At 54.7% G+C, this 14,443-nt stretch overlaps 1 protein-coding gene across 9 annotated transcripts in view; it reads left to right on the top strand.

Moving 5' to 3' along the window:
- Window positions 1-14,443, top strand: part of LOC123137238 (probable protein transport Sec1a) — an 84,108-nt gene that overhangs the window by 28,876 nt on the left and 40,789 nt on the right. For 8 of the 9 annotated variants that reach the window (XR_006467948.1, XM_044556902.1, XM_044556899.1 and 5 more), the window contains exon 8: window positions 10,369-10,497. The exons of the other annotated variant lie outside the window; for it this stretch is intronic. Coding sequence is in view for 7 of the 8 variants with exons in the window: in XM_044556902.1 (XP_044412837.1) it covers window positions 10,369-10,497 (129 nt within the window). In the remaining variant the exon portion in view is untranslated. The remainder of the gene's footprint in view (window positions 1-10,368; window positions 10,498-14,443) is intronic. 9 annotated transcript variants of the gene reach the window in all.

The raw sequence follows: 14,443 nt of genomic DNA, 5'->3' as shown, positions 1-14,443 counted from the left end.
CAGCAGCGTGAGTGCTTGATTAGCCACCAACCACAATCAGCAGCGGCTGTCCAAGCATCTCTGTGAGCCCTAGTTGAAACGAGTAGCAAAGGAATCACCGACTTCTTTGATCTAGATCTAGGAGAAATGAAGGCTGGAGGTAGGAGGACGGCCGTCTGAATCTTTTAGGGTAAGATGGAAGCGGCAAGGTTTTTTGCATCACTATAATCATGGAGATGACGATTAATGCCAAAAGCTGGGAGCGAATGAGGCCTTGGCTGGGCATTCCTATGGGCTTTCTTTATTTTGGCAGAGTTTACGCATCACTCAGGGAGCCTAAAACAACACATGAGTCAGGTGGCCATCACATAATTGCCATCGCTAATACGGAGTACTTATCGTTGTCAACAAGATCGATTGAGAGGGGGGGGGGGGGGGGAGACCCCTGCTCGCCCCCCTTGTCTACCCCAATGTGTGGCTCTCGTTTCTCATCCTTAGTTTGACGTGGTCTTCTTGAATCCGTCTCCGGTGGTGTGTTTTTATACTGTTAAGGTTGTCAGCTTGCTAAACAGGTCCAGTTGCCTTATCCTCATAGGTCGAGCTTGCTTTGCCTTGAAAGGAGGTCATCACTACTATCTTATCTTTATAGATGATTTCTCTCAACACACATGGATATATTTTATGTCTTCTCGTAGTGAGGTCTTATCTATCTATAAGCCATTTGCTGCCATGGTTCACACTCAGTTCTCTACGCCTATTCATGTGTTCTGTGTTTGTCGGATTACGGGTTCCACAAACCCTTGAAAGGTTCAAACTCTGGGGTGCGTGCGGAGATCTCAACCTACCCAGCCTGCCTACTCGCGATACTCCTAAGCCTAGCGCGACGGGCTCGAAGAGACAAAGAGACACAACAGTTTATCCTGGTTCGGGCCACCTTGCGGTGTAATACCCTACTCCAGCGTTTTGGTGGATTGCCTCGAGGGGCTAAGGATGAACTAGTACAGTGGATGAACAAGCCTCAGGAGGTGAGGTGTTCTTGAGCTCAAGAGAGCTGGTGAGGTGGTCAGGTGAGGGTGGATCCGATGCCATTTGCTCTCAACTCGATCCCCCTCTATGGTGGCGGCTAAGTCCTATTTATAGGGACCTTGGTCCTCTTCCCAAATGTTGGCGGGAAGGGATCCCACAATGGCCGGATTTGAGAGGGGACAAGCAGTACAACTTATCCTGACTAAAGTGGTCTTTGCCTGCGAAAAGCCCCTGGTCGTGACGCCGTGGTGGGCTCGGTGATGACCTCCGTCCTGCCGTCCTGGTGGTCTTGGTCTTGTTGCACCAGAGTGGAAACCTTTGGCTGATTCCTCGGGACTCCGCGCCCGCGGCTTGCCTCCCTTGCACCGAAGAGGAAACTGGCGCTCTGCGCCCGCCGGCGCCCGCCTGGCCTTGGTCGTCATGGCTCACGTCAGCTGAGCCTCGTGAGGTGCACCTTGCATAGAACTCTCCGCCCCTCGGGAGCCAGCCTGCAGAGGCCGATGCCTTCGGGGGTCTTGGTGTCGCCCGCCTCGCGAGGCTTGGCCCCTCACGAGGGTCTTGAGTCGTTGATGCTAAAGCTGGGCCGTACCAGGCCGTTGATGGAGCCACGTGGTGGGCCGCAGGCAGGCAAGTTTGGATACCCCCATATCCAGAACGCCGACAGTAGCCCCCGGGCCCAAGGCGCGCTTGAACTTGGCTTCCAGGCGAAGCCAAAGGGCAAGTGCGGAGCGCCGCGGGCCCTAACCGCCTGCGGCCTTGATGACGCGTGGCGATTGATGGGACGTGGGCGTCTCCACTTCCCCACGCCGCCTTGATATCCGCCAGGCCTAGTGGTCGCCCGTTGCCAGAGCAGCTCGCCCTCGCAAGTTGTCGCGCTTGGCCTTCGTTTCTTCGCCCAATCTTGTAGCTCCGTGCGCAGATCCGGCGTCGGCGCCTCGCCCCCTTTTCCAGCTTCTGCCATGCCCCCGCAGCAGAGGAGGAAGAAGGGGAAGCCGCGTGCCCCGGCCGGGCCCCCGCCGGCCTTGGAGCCAGCTCTTGAGCGGTCGACGGTGATCAATCAGGAGGGGCTGGACAAGGTCCGCCATGCCCTTGCAGTTGATTCCAACGAGTGGAAGGCAACGGTCGTCCGTCCTGCGTCTTGGCTTGTGGGTGAGATGAGCGCCACTGAGATCCCCATCTATCTCCACGCTATCCTCGCGGGTCTGATTCCCCCCTTCTCTCCCTTCTTCAATGCCGTAATTTCGCATTACCAGATCTACCTACTGCATCTGGATCCCCGCTCCGTCATCCTCGCGGTCTTCGCCTTCCTTTGCGAGGCCATGGTCGGCATTACTCCTTCCATTGCCCTGTTTCGCCATTTCTTCTCGCTCTGGCTGGTTGATGCTCGCCAATGCTCAGGATGCGCGACCTTCGAAGCTGTGGCCGCAACCGCTGGCTCGGGGATCGACTTCGAGCTTTCGCCCGCTGCGAAGGGGTTCCGGAAGTAGTGTCTGCTTATGGACGCCGACACGTGCAGCCCCCTGCTCCTGACTCCTCGGGCGTCGGCCACGCCCAGCTTCGGTTGGGGGCACGTGAAGCTCTCCGACCAGCGCCTTGTGTCTGGAAGAGGTTGGCGAGGCTGCAGGGGCTGGAGGTGACGACGCCGATGGTGGTGAAGGAATTCGTCAGGCAACGCGTCGCCCCCCTCCAGCGCCATTTTCGCCCGATGTGGGACCTTGCTGGCGTCGAGGATCCTATGAGGTTGCAGAAGCCGTTACTGACCGCCGGAACTTTGAGCATGGTGCTTGAGCTCCTGACGGGCGAATCCGAGCCCGCCGACCTTCCAGGAGATGGCTGCCTCCTCTATCAATGCTCGAACAAGACGGTCTTCGTGGGGCAGATGCCCCTATTCGACGAGTTGGGGTTGCGCCCGGAGGGCCTTGAGGGGCCTCGTGAGAACCCCGTCTTAGTGACTCCCCTGCTGCTCGATCTTGCTGCGTGCGCCCCAAGTGTGGAAGCACGGGGGCGCCCGTCGTCAGCGGCTGCTGAGGGTCCCTCCGGTGGCCTGGCGCTGCTGGGGGCCCGGGAGATCGGGACAACCGAGACCCAGAGGGGGACTGCCGCAGGGTCAGCGCAACCCTATGCTCCGGAGGCAGAGGCTCCTGAAGCTCGGGGTGATGGCTTCGAGGTAGCTGCCGATGGCGAGGTGCCCACCGACGGCTCCGGAGCCGCCGCCCAAAAGACCCTGCCAGGCGCTCTTGCTCCAGGGGCCTTCGCCCCGGACGCCTCGCCGAACGCTCCTCCTCCCGAGGGTTGCCCGTCGGGGTCCGGTCGGCCCCGCCCGAGCATTTAATCGCTCCTGAAGAGGAAGGGATCTCCGTGCTGCCGCGACGGCACCCGTCGACCGCTGAAGCTGAGGAGATATGTGGCTGCAGATGAGTAAGTACCTTCGCTCTTGATTCCTTGCGCGCCACGTTCTCTCCTGACTAGGGCCTTGCAGGGTTCTCGTGACAACGAAACCTCGGGAGGCTAGCGCCCCCAAGGACTCTGGCTTGACCCCAGCACACAGCCCCCGGTGCCTGACACTGGAACACGAGCACGGCTCTATGCTCCAAGGTCTGCGCGTCAAAGCTAACCGTGCCTTGGGCTCTATCTGCGACGAGAGCGCTCCTCACCCGCACGAGAGTGACCACGCCAGCCATCTTAACTTCCTTCATTGATGTTGTGACCCGTCTGGAAGATCAGGCTTCGAAGGCTCGCCAGCTTTTTGAGGGGAGGAGCCGGGGCCTCCGTGCGTGCGCTCTCGCGCGTCTTCAACAATCTCCTGAACCGCGATTCCCATTTTGACTTCAACGCCGTGCTAGCCCCCGTGCCTGCGGCTACCCGGACAAGCTCGCCAGGTGGGTGGACGACCATGTGAGAACACCTTGGTGGAGGAGCTGGCTTCTGAGGATGACACGACCGTGCTCATGGCCGGAGCGAATGGCACAGGCAGTGGTGATGAGGAGGATAGTTGCCACGGCTCGGGCATCGCGGATGAAGACGACGAAGATGGCGTGCTCGGCTAGACCTGTACTCCTGTTTGCTTTAACCTGTATGACCAAACTTGGGAGTTCCCTTGTGAGAGCATTTTGAAAGGGGGGGGCCTTGTGATGTACATAATTGTGAAATGCCTTGAAATGATGCCACAGAGCGACCCCTTAGGTCCGCAGCCTTAGGCGGGATGGTGGTTGTGACTTATCTTTGACTCCGCGAGTCTCGAGCGAGCCCTGACGCTGCAGAAACATTTGTCCTCCCAAGGCATTCCTGCTGAGGACTCGTGAGGGTCTGGCTCTTGCGAGGAGCCTGTTGACCTGTCCTGGAGTGCTTCGCGAGGATCCAACTGCCGGATCGCGGCGAGGTGGGCGCGCGTGGTGGCCGCACCCTTGAGCCCCCCCCCCCCCCCGGGGGGAGCGATCAATCCTGACGCGCACACCACATCCAGCCCCCGCTTGCGAGGCGCTCGAGGGCAGGGCAGCAGTCATGAGCTCCAGAAAAACACAAGAACAGAAAGCAAGAAAGCAACGCAAGACAAGAAAAACTCCCCCCATTTTTATAAACGCACGAGAACCAAGTTTACTCCAAAAAGCCGATGAACGAGTACAAAAAGGAGGTGAAAGCAAATGGCCGTGTCCGGCGCCTAGCTAGTCTTCAAGTCTTCTCACCAGCGCGGAGCTAAGTGCTTCCACTGGCTGGGCATAGTCATTGGGGGACAGTGTCGACGGCCAGCGTGGAGCATGGTGCTTCCACTAGGACGTGGGTGGGAGCCCCCGTGAGGCCCCAGGGCGGCGCTCAGGAGACTCCGGGGCGTGCACAACCTTACTCATTGTTACGTGAGTGTCACGAGCGGATACCTTCACAGGCCGGAGCCTTGCTTCATGTCGCCCGACAAGGACCCCGCCCTGCGCCGCCCCCGACAACCGTTGGGGAGACCGGAAACCAAGACGAGACCAAGGGGCAAGGGGGACGCTGGCGGCGTCCTCGGCGACTGTAGGCCCCCCGCCAGGGGAAGGGCTCGCTGGCGCCTTCCCCGGCGGGGAACCTACCTCCAAGCAGGGTCCTGCTTTGCGCAGCGCGGGGAAGACCCTGCCGTTGGGCTCCCCCCCGCGCTGCTCCCAACGCCCTTCGCGCTCCTGTAGCGGATATGTCGTCCTGAGAGTCCTGATGGTAGCTGCGCCCAGGTTCACCTGCGATCCATGGTCAACGTAAGCGTGCCCTGTGGCGTTAGCTGTACCCAGAGGTTGTTGCTGTTGGAGACGTTGGCGGGGCTCGGCGGCGGCTCGTAAGGGGTCTCGGCTCCATGTATATCCAGCGCCCAGCCAGGTGTGGGGGATCGGCTGGGGCCCTCTCCCTGTGCGTGCCTCAGGTCCATCGCGACGGGGACGTAGGCTTCTGGGCTGACCGCGCCAGAATCGCTGCCCGTCCGCCTCACGTTCCCGCCTTCTTCGGTCGCTCTCTGGTCCTGTCGATGCCGGCCCCTGGGGATGTTGCTCGGAGCGGCCCCACACTGAGGTGGCATGTTCGGAGGAGTGCGGGCTGCACTGTGAGACTGGCCGGCGCCGAGAGGCTCTTCAGGGGCCCTGGGAGGGGGCGCGCGGTTGTGGCGGGGACGGGCGCGTGCCCCTACCACAGCCTGCGACGTGGGCAGGGTGCAGAATGGTGCTGTTCCCCTGCACGCCGCGTCCAGCAGCTCGGCAACCCGCTTCAGCAGGGTGTCGCGGCCGCTTTCCAGCAGCCTGCACCTCAAGAGCTCCCGAGCCACGATAACCGCAGCCCGCATGTTTGCCTGTTCCCTGCGCGTGTGCGGTGTGGTTGCTGCGGCGTAGCTTGCAGATCGTGCGGCGGCGCGGCGCCAAAGGCTGCCCCCCCCCCCCGGCCGGCCGCCCTAGGCGGAGCGCGGGCCCCGAGCAGAGCGGAGTGGAGGTCCTCGTCGGCGGGCACTGTCGAGGAGGCCCGGGCAACCCAGTGCTCGACGTGCACCCTCGGGGCATCGGTCATGGCGTTGGTGGAGCGGCGGAGGACTGGTCGACGGAAGAGGAGATCCGACGCACCCCCACCTGGCGCGCCAAATGTCGGATTACGGGTTCCGCAAACCTTGAAGGTTCGAACTCTGGGGTGCATGTGGAGATCTCAACCTACCCAGCCTGCCTACTCGCAAGCCTCCTAAGCCTAGCGCGACGGGCTCGAAGAGACAAAGAGACACAACAGTTTATCCTGGTTCGGGCCACCTTGCTTTGTAATACCCTACTCCAGCGTTTTGGTGGATTGCCTCGAGGGGCTAAGGATGAACTAGTACAGTGGATGAACAAGCCTCAGGAAGTGAGGTGTTCTTGAGCTCAAGAGAGCTGGTGAGGTGGTCAGGTGAGGGTGGATCCGATGCCCTTTGCTCTCAACTCGATCCCCCCCTCTATGGTGGCGGCTAAGTCCTATTTATAGTGGCCTTGGTCCTCTTTCCAAATATTGGCGGGAAGGGATCCCACAACCGTCGGATTTGAGAGGGGACAAGCAGTACAACTTATCCTGACTAAAGTGGTCTTCGCCTGCGAAAAGCCCCTGGTCGTGACGCCATGGTGGGCTTGGTGATGACCTTCGTCCTGCCGTCCTGGTGGTCTTGGTCTTGTTGCACCAGAATGGAAATCTTTGGCTGATTCCTCGGGACTCCGCGCTCGCGGCTTGCCTCCCTTGCACCGAAGAGGAAACTGGCGCTCTGTGCCCGCTGGCACCTGCCTGGCGCCCGCCTGGCCTTGGTCGTCATGGCTCACGTCAGCTAAGCCTCATGAGGTGCACCTTGCATAGAACTCTCCGCCCCTCGGGAGCCAGCCTGCAGAGGCCGATCCCCCCGGGGGTCTTGGTGTTGCCCGCCTCGCGAGGCTTGGCCCCTCGCGAGGGTCTTGAGTCGTTGATGCTGAAGCTGGGCCGTACCAGGCCGTTGATGGAGCCACGTGGTGGGCCGCAGGCAGGCAAGTCTGGATACCCCCATATCCAGAACGCCGACAGTGTTGACTCTGCCGGAGAGTATATCTGCAACATGTTGCATGGAGTCCTTGTTGAGCAGGGTAACCTTGCTTATTTCTCTTGTCCTGGTGCTGATGCTCAGAATGGCGTGGCTGAGCGCAAGCATCATCACCTTGAGACGACTCGTGCATTGACGATCGCCACCTCTCTTCTGCCTCACTTTTGGGCCGAAGGTGTCTCCACTTCCACCATCTCATCAACCTTCAGCCATCCACTGCTTTGCAGGTTGGCGTTCCTTTTGACGTCTCTTTGATCTTCCTCCTGATTATTCGGCGATTCATTTGTTTGGTTGTGTTTGCTATGTCCTTTCAGCCCCCCGTGAATGCACCAAACCGACCGCCCGATCTGTTGAATGTGTCTTCTTAGGATAGAGTGACTAGCATAAGGGATATTGTTGTTGGGATCTTGTCGGTCCGCCGCCGCCGCCTCCTGCTTTTCTGACTATTGCAGATCCGCCGCCGCCTTCTCCTATGGTTTCCTTACCTCGTTTATCATAGAATTCTACACCTTCATCCCCGGTGGCTTTCCCGGCTCCATCACCCGAATCTATCCCGGCGATTCCTCGTATTCTCCCATCTTTTTCTCACTTTTATACTCGTCGTTCACGTGTTGTGGATGCGGCTACCGATGCGCCATCTACTTCTGATGTGTCATCTTCCTCGTCTTGGCCTAGTTATGGCTTACGTCCTCGTCCACTTCCGCTTGTTCATCGCCTTGGTTTTTCATGCGTTGGTGCTACTGTTTCTTGAGCTGACCTCTTATCATGATGTTGTTGTTCATCCCGAGTGGCAGCTTGCGATGGAAGAGGAGATTGTTGCTCTTGAGCGCATTGACACGTGGGATCTTATTTATCTTCCTCCCGTGTTCGTCCCAACACTTGTAAGTGGGCCTACAAGGTTAAGACTTGCTCCGATGGTTCTCTTGAGCACTACAAAGCTCGTCTTGTGGCTCGTGTCTTTTAGCAGGAGCATGGTCATGATTACGATGAAACTTTTCTCACGTGGCCCTATGACCATTGTTCGCACACTTGTTGTGGCCTCTGTCCGCCATTGGTTTGTATCTCAGCTTGATGGTAAGAACGCCTTTCTTAATGGTGAGTTGCGTGAGGAGGTTTACATGCATCTACCACCTGGGTATTCTATTTCAGATGGCATGGTCTGTCATCTTCGTCGCTCTATCTATGGCCTTAAGAAAGCTCCTCGTGCCTGGTTTGAGTGTTTTGCCTCTGTGGTGACTGCCATTGGTTTTCCGGCGAGCACTCATGATCCTGCATTGTTTGTTCACCTTTCACCTTGTGGTCAGACTCTTCTTCTCTATGTTGATGACATGATCATCACTGGCGACGACCCTGAGTACATTGCCTTTGGTAAGGCACGTCTAGTGAGTAGTGTAGTTTCTAGCCGTGTACTCCTTTGTATTTTTGCATATTGTACCATACTAGCACGTGTATATATACTGGCCTATGACCACTTGGGAAACAAGTTGCATATTTCCTAATATATGGTAGCTTGGCGATGGCTGGCGTGGTGGCAGTGGCGGTTGTTGGCGGTGGCAATGGCATGTGGCGTAGCGTGCGCCTTTGATGGTGACGGTGCGGGTGTGCTAGAACCTCGGGTGGAAACACAACTCACCTGGTTGGTTGCCACTGCTGATGCGGCGCCCGTGGGCCTCGTTCCCCTCATTGGAGGCGTCACTGTGGGTGCTCCAACCCATTTCCCGCAGTCAAGGGTGTTTGTTGCTCTCCGCGATGCGCGAGCTACCTGTCACTTGCTCCTTGGAGGCATGGTCTCAGGAGGCCATGACCTACCCATATGAGCTTCTGCCGCGTGGAGAGTTACCATGTCAGTGCCGGTCGCGTGGGTGACTGAGCCATCAACTTAGGTGGTGCGTGCCTTGGAGCAGGTGTGGAAGTCAGATCGACGACTTCAGATATTGTCATCTTGTTTAGAGTGTCGGCTCTGGTCGCTTGGGTGGCAGAGCTATCAGCTGGCTTGGTTCGTGGCCTCGGAGCCGTTGTGGAAGTTGGAGTGACGGCACTGGATGGTTGTAGGGTGTCTACTCTAGCCACACCGCAAGTGACTCACTTGGGGCGCTACCTCGGGGCTAGTGTGGATGCAGGCGCGGCGGCTCCGAAATCCACCGTTACATTGTAGGGTGTTGTCTCCTCCGAAATCCACCGTTGCATTGTAGGGTGTTGTCTCTGGCCACTTGGGTGGTGGAGTCGCCCGCTTGGCTGGTACGCAACCTTGGGGTTGGTGTGTGCGCGTCACAACTGTATCGTTTTTAGCAAATTTTTCTCATTGATTGGTCAATTCTAATGAAAAGGCAGAGCTCCGGTCAATTGCTCGATTTTTTGAGTATATACTAGTGTAAAGCCTGCGATTTGATGTGGGTAAACCCGTGCATGGGTGGCCCGGCCCGGCAGGCTTGGCCCAAAGCCCAGCATCCAGGCCGGGCTCGGGCCTCTCTCACCCATGGCCCGGCCTGAAGCCTGGGAAAACATGATTTTTGGGATATTACAGGAAAAACAGGTATAATCCCAGAAAACATGAATTTTGATATATTACATTATCTAATCCCGAAAATAGGTTTTTTGTTATTTTTTTCATCCGAAAATAGATATTTCTTTGGGCCTCGGGCCGTGCCGAGTTGGGTCCATCCTTGGGATTTAGAGGCCAGGCTTTGCGAAGCCCAGCCCGAAACCCGGCCCGGCCTGGTCAATGCCCAGGTTTAGCTGTGGGTATTATTAGATGTTTTCACCGAGTTTATTTTGAAATGTTTATATATAAAATTTAAGCATAAAGTTGCAAAGTTGAATGTTGTTGTAGTGCATAAACAAATAGACATGTTAAATTTTAGTACATTATTTTTCTCACACTGTTAAGGCAATTCAACGGTTGCATCTTTTGGGATGTTACAAACTGAATTTTGCATCGTGTTAGTCTAACAATTATTGTGCTTCTTGTCTAATGTCTTTCCACGAAGAGACATCATTTCACCAAGGGCATGTCTTTTCACGAAGCAATGTCATTGACCAAGGGACCTGTCTTTCCATGAAGAGACATCCTTTCACGAAAGGATGTGTATTTTAACCAAAGGACATGACTGTTCGTAGGCCCCAAGTGCCAAGACCTAACGGACTTGATTTATCCTTGATGTAACACTTTTTTTATGGCGCTGTGGTTTAACGTGGATGCTGCATTAGGAATCAGTTTAAAAATAAAGAGGACTTGTATTCTTACTGGGAGAGCATGGATGTACCTAAGCTTGCAGCAATTTTATAGTAATTCCTTTTGTCTGGCATAGTGTACTCATGGTGATTGTGTGCAGGGTTTCATAACTGACCATGAAAGGGCATTGGAAGAGCTTTTCTGTGAGAGTGCAGAAGGCTTCAACAAATACAATGCTTGTTTGAATGCAATGGCTACTCGTATATCTACAGTATTTGCATCTATGAGGGTATGTATGCTGATTCCCCTTCAAGTCCTACCCGAATTAGGATTGTTGGTACAGCAGCAAAAAAGTGCCTTATCTCTGTTAGGAAGTATTAGTACTGGTCTAGGAGTCCTTATTGGTCTATGTTTACTTTCCTTGCACCTCAAGTCTTGTGTAATATATATATGCCCCTTGGGCCTTCAATGAAGATAAGTTGCTTTCCTAACATGGTATTATAGCTTAGGTTATTTTTTTCAGGCGCCGCTCGCCCTCCCGATCTCTCGCGTCGCTGATGCTTTTTTCCTGCTATAACATCGCTGCCGCCCCGGTCAACGTCGCCCCGCCAGATCCGCTTGTGCAGGTCTCCCGAGCCCGCCTATGCTCCTGCTGGCCATGTGTGTACGCAGCCATGCAGGCGTGCTGCTCTCCTACTACTGCCCCCCCTGCACGCGCATGTGCTGGCTCTCGCTGCTGCTTCTGCCTAGCAGTGTGGCTTTTGTTAGGAATAAGCAACTTGTATTCCCATGAGGCCATAGGTCGATATATATACATGTACAGGTGTGGAACATATGCAGGAAACCCCTTATACAATGGGATAAACACAAAGGGATACATGACTTATATTATAACTCTAACACCCCCCCTCAAACTCATGGTGGATGAACAACACTGAGTTTGGAGAGATAAAAGCCATGTTGTGCTCTAGTCTGGGCCTTCGTTAGGAAATCCGCCAACTGTAACTCGGAAGGCACATACTGAAGAGCAATAACCTGATCCTGCACGCCAACGCGCACATGGAAAGCATCAACACCAATATGCTTGGTGAGCTCATGCTTCAAAGGATCACGCGCAATGCTAATAGCACCTGTACTGTCAGATAAGAGCAGAGTCGGTGTAGTGACAGAAACACCAAAATCCTGAAGTAACCACCGTAACCAAGTCACCTCTGCCGTCAAAAGAGCCATTGCTCGCAACTCAGCCTCGACACTCGAACGGGAAACTGCAATCTGTTTCTTCGTCTTCCAGGCAATGAGAGAACCGCCAAGAAAAACACAGTAAGCACAAAGTGAACGGCGATCTGAAGGATCACTAGCCCACGTAGCATCCGAATAGGCTTGAAGCTGTAAAGAACTGGAGCGAGGAAAGAAGAGACGGTGAGAGATCGTGCCCCGAAGATATCGGAGAACGCGAAGGACATGACTATAGTGAACCGATGTGGGAGCAGAGACGAACTGACTCAGAATATGAACCGGATAAGAGATGTCCGGACGAGTAACAGCAAGATAGACAAGACTGCCAACGAGATGACGATAACGCGTCGGGTCAGGGAGAGGATCACCATCAGTAGCACGGAGGTGAACATTGAGCTCCATAGGAGTCTCAACAATGCGCTCGTCAGTAAGAGCAGCACGAGCAAGAAGATCCTGGATATACTTCTCCTGGGATATAAAAAAGCCATCAGAGGTAGAAGAGACTTCAATCCCAAGAAAGTAGCGAAGAGGTCCAAGATCAGACATAAGAAACTGCTCACTAAGACGGGCCTTTACAAAGGCAATATACTCGGGGTCATCCCCAGTGATGATCATGTCATCAACATAGAGAAGAAGAAGAGTCCGACCACGAGGAGAAAGGTGAATAAACAATGCTGGATCATGAGCACTTGCTGAAAAACCAGCAGTAGTGACCACAGAGGCAAAACGCTCAAACCAGGCGCGGGGGACTTGCTTAAGGCCATAGAGAGAGCGACGAAGACGACATACCATGCCATCAGGAACAGAATACCTAGGTGGCGGCTGCATGTACACCTCCTCACGCAGCTCACCATTAAGAAAAGCATTCTTAACATCAAGCTGAGATATAGACCAGTGGCGTGCAGAGGCAACGGCAAGAAGTGTACGAACAGTGGTCATATGGGCCATAGGAGCAAAAGTCTCGTCATAATCACGACCATGCTCCTGCTGAAAACCACGAGCCACAAGACGAGCTTTGTGACGCTCAAGCGAACCATCAGAGCGAGTCTTAACCTTGTAGACCCACTTACAAGTGATGGGACGGACTCTGGGAGGAAGAGAAACAAGATCCCAGGTACCAGTGCGTTCAAGAGCAGCAATCTCCTCTGCCGTCGCAAACTGCCATTCAGGATGAACAACAGCCTGACGATAAGAAGTCGGCTCAAGGACAGCAGCACCAGCGGTGGGAAATCCATAGCGATCAACAGGCGGAAGAGGACGAGAACGCAAGCCATAAGTAGGCTGAGAGGAAGATGACGACTCACCCAATGAGGCATCCACAGGCAGTGAACGACAAGTGTAATGCTGAGGAAAAGATGGAACAATAGAAGGAGGAATCGCCAAGGTAGAATCGGGGGTGGCGACGAAGAAGTCACCGGAGATGAAGGTGTAGAATCTGGTGACATGCTAGGCGAGGAGACCAAAGAAGATGGTGGCTGCAAATCAACTAGAGGTGGAGAAGCAGAGGGAGTGGAACGAATAGGCACATGCGCGACGGGGGTGATAGGTGAGTCAGCAAAAGTGAGGAAAGAGATATCCTCCATTGAAAAAATCGAGGAAGATGGGCATGGGTAGAAGGGGCGAGACTCATCAAAAGTCACGTCTCGAGAGATACGCATCCGACGACCGATAGGATCCCAACAATGATAGCCCTTATGCTCATCACTGTAGCCTAAGAAGACACACTCAACAGACTGAGCGGTCAGTTTGGTGCGTTCGCGAGGGGCAAGAAGAACATAGCAAACACAACCAAACAAGCGAAGCATGGAATAATCGGGAGAACGATCAAAAAGACGCTCGAAAGGAACACCACCCTGTAGAGCAGCGGAAGGTTGTATATTGATAAGATAGGTGGAGGTGGAGACGGCCTCAGCCCAAAAATGAGGAGGGAGAGAGGCAGCAATCATCAATGCACGAGTCGTCTCCAGAAGATGTCGATGCTTTCGCTCAGCCACACCATTCTGAGCATGAGCACCAGGACAAGAGAATTGAGGGAGAGTTCCTTGCTCAGCAAGAACACCACGCAACATCTTAGAGATATACTCGCCAGCGGAGTCAGCACGAAAAACACTAATGGGTGAAGAGAACTGAGTATGAACCATGGCAGCAAAACGCTTATAAATAGACAACACCTCACTACGAGAAGTCATGAAATAAAGCCATGTGTAACGAGAGAAATCATCTATGAAAATAATATAGTATTTATGACCACCTTTCGAAGCGAAAGGAGCCGGACCCCATACATCAGAATGGACTAAATCAAAAGGACGCTTAGACACTGACTCACTATGTGAATATGGTAACTGAATCTGCTTGCCAAGACGACAACCCTGACACTCTAAAGAGACATCTCCTGAGACAGACCCCAGAAGACCTCGACGAACTAAAGACGACAACCGAGAACCACATAGATGACCAAGTCGATGATGCCACTGCTTGAAGGAACCAGTAACAGAGGCGACTGAAGAGGAGGAACTGGCGATGGTGGTGGCAGCGGAAGGAACATGAAGCCAGTCCAACTCCCAAAGACCCTGAGAATCACGGCGGCGAGGGCCAGCCCCAACCAGAGTGTGCGTGCGACGGTCCTGGACAAAACAAGAGTCAACGTCAAGGATGACGCGACAACCAAAATCAGTAAGTTGACCGGCAGAAAACAGATTCATGGTAAGTCGAGGAACATGAGCAACATCAGGAACATAATAAGGAGTGGTAAGGTTGCCTCTACTAGCAACAGAAAGTGGAGTACCATCAGCAGTGAAGACATGAACAGGAGAATCCAGCGATCGAAGAGAGGACAAGGTGGAAGAATGATAAGACATATGAAAAGAAGCTCCAGAGTCCAGAACCCATGGGGATGTACCTGACTGTGTAGAGGGCGGTTGCTCAGTGCGGGAAGCATCAGTCACAGAACCAGCAGGACCCGTCGAGGAAGAACCTGAAGCCGCGAGCAGACGCTTAAG

This window comes from Triticum aestivum, chromosome 6B (assembly GCF_018294505.1).
Source record: "Triticum aestivum cultivar Chinese Spring chromosome 6B, IWGSC CS RefSeq v2.1, whole genome shotgun sequence".
In the NCBI taxonomy this organism is placed as follows: domain Eukaryota; kingdom Viridiplantae; phylum Streptophyta; class Magnoliopsida; order Poales; family Poaceae; genus Triticum; species Triticum aestivum.
This window is presented reverse-complemented; position numbering and strand designations above follow the sequence as displayed.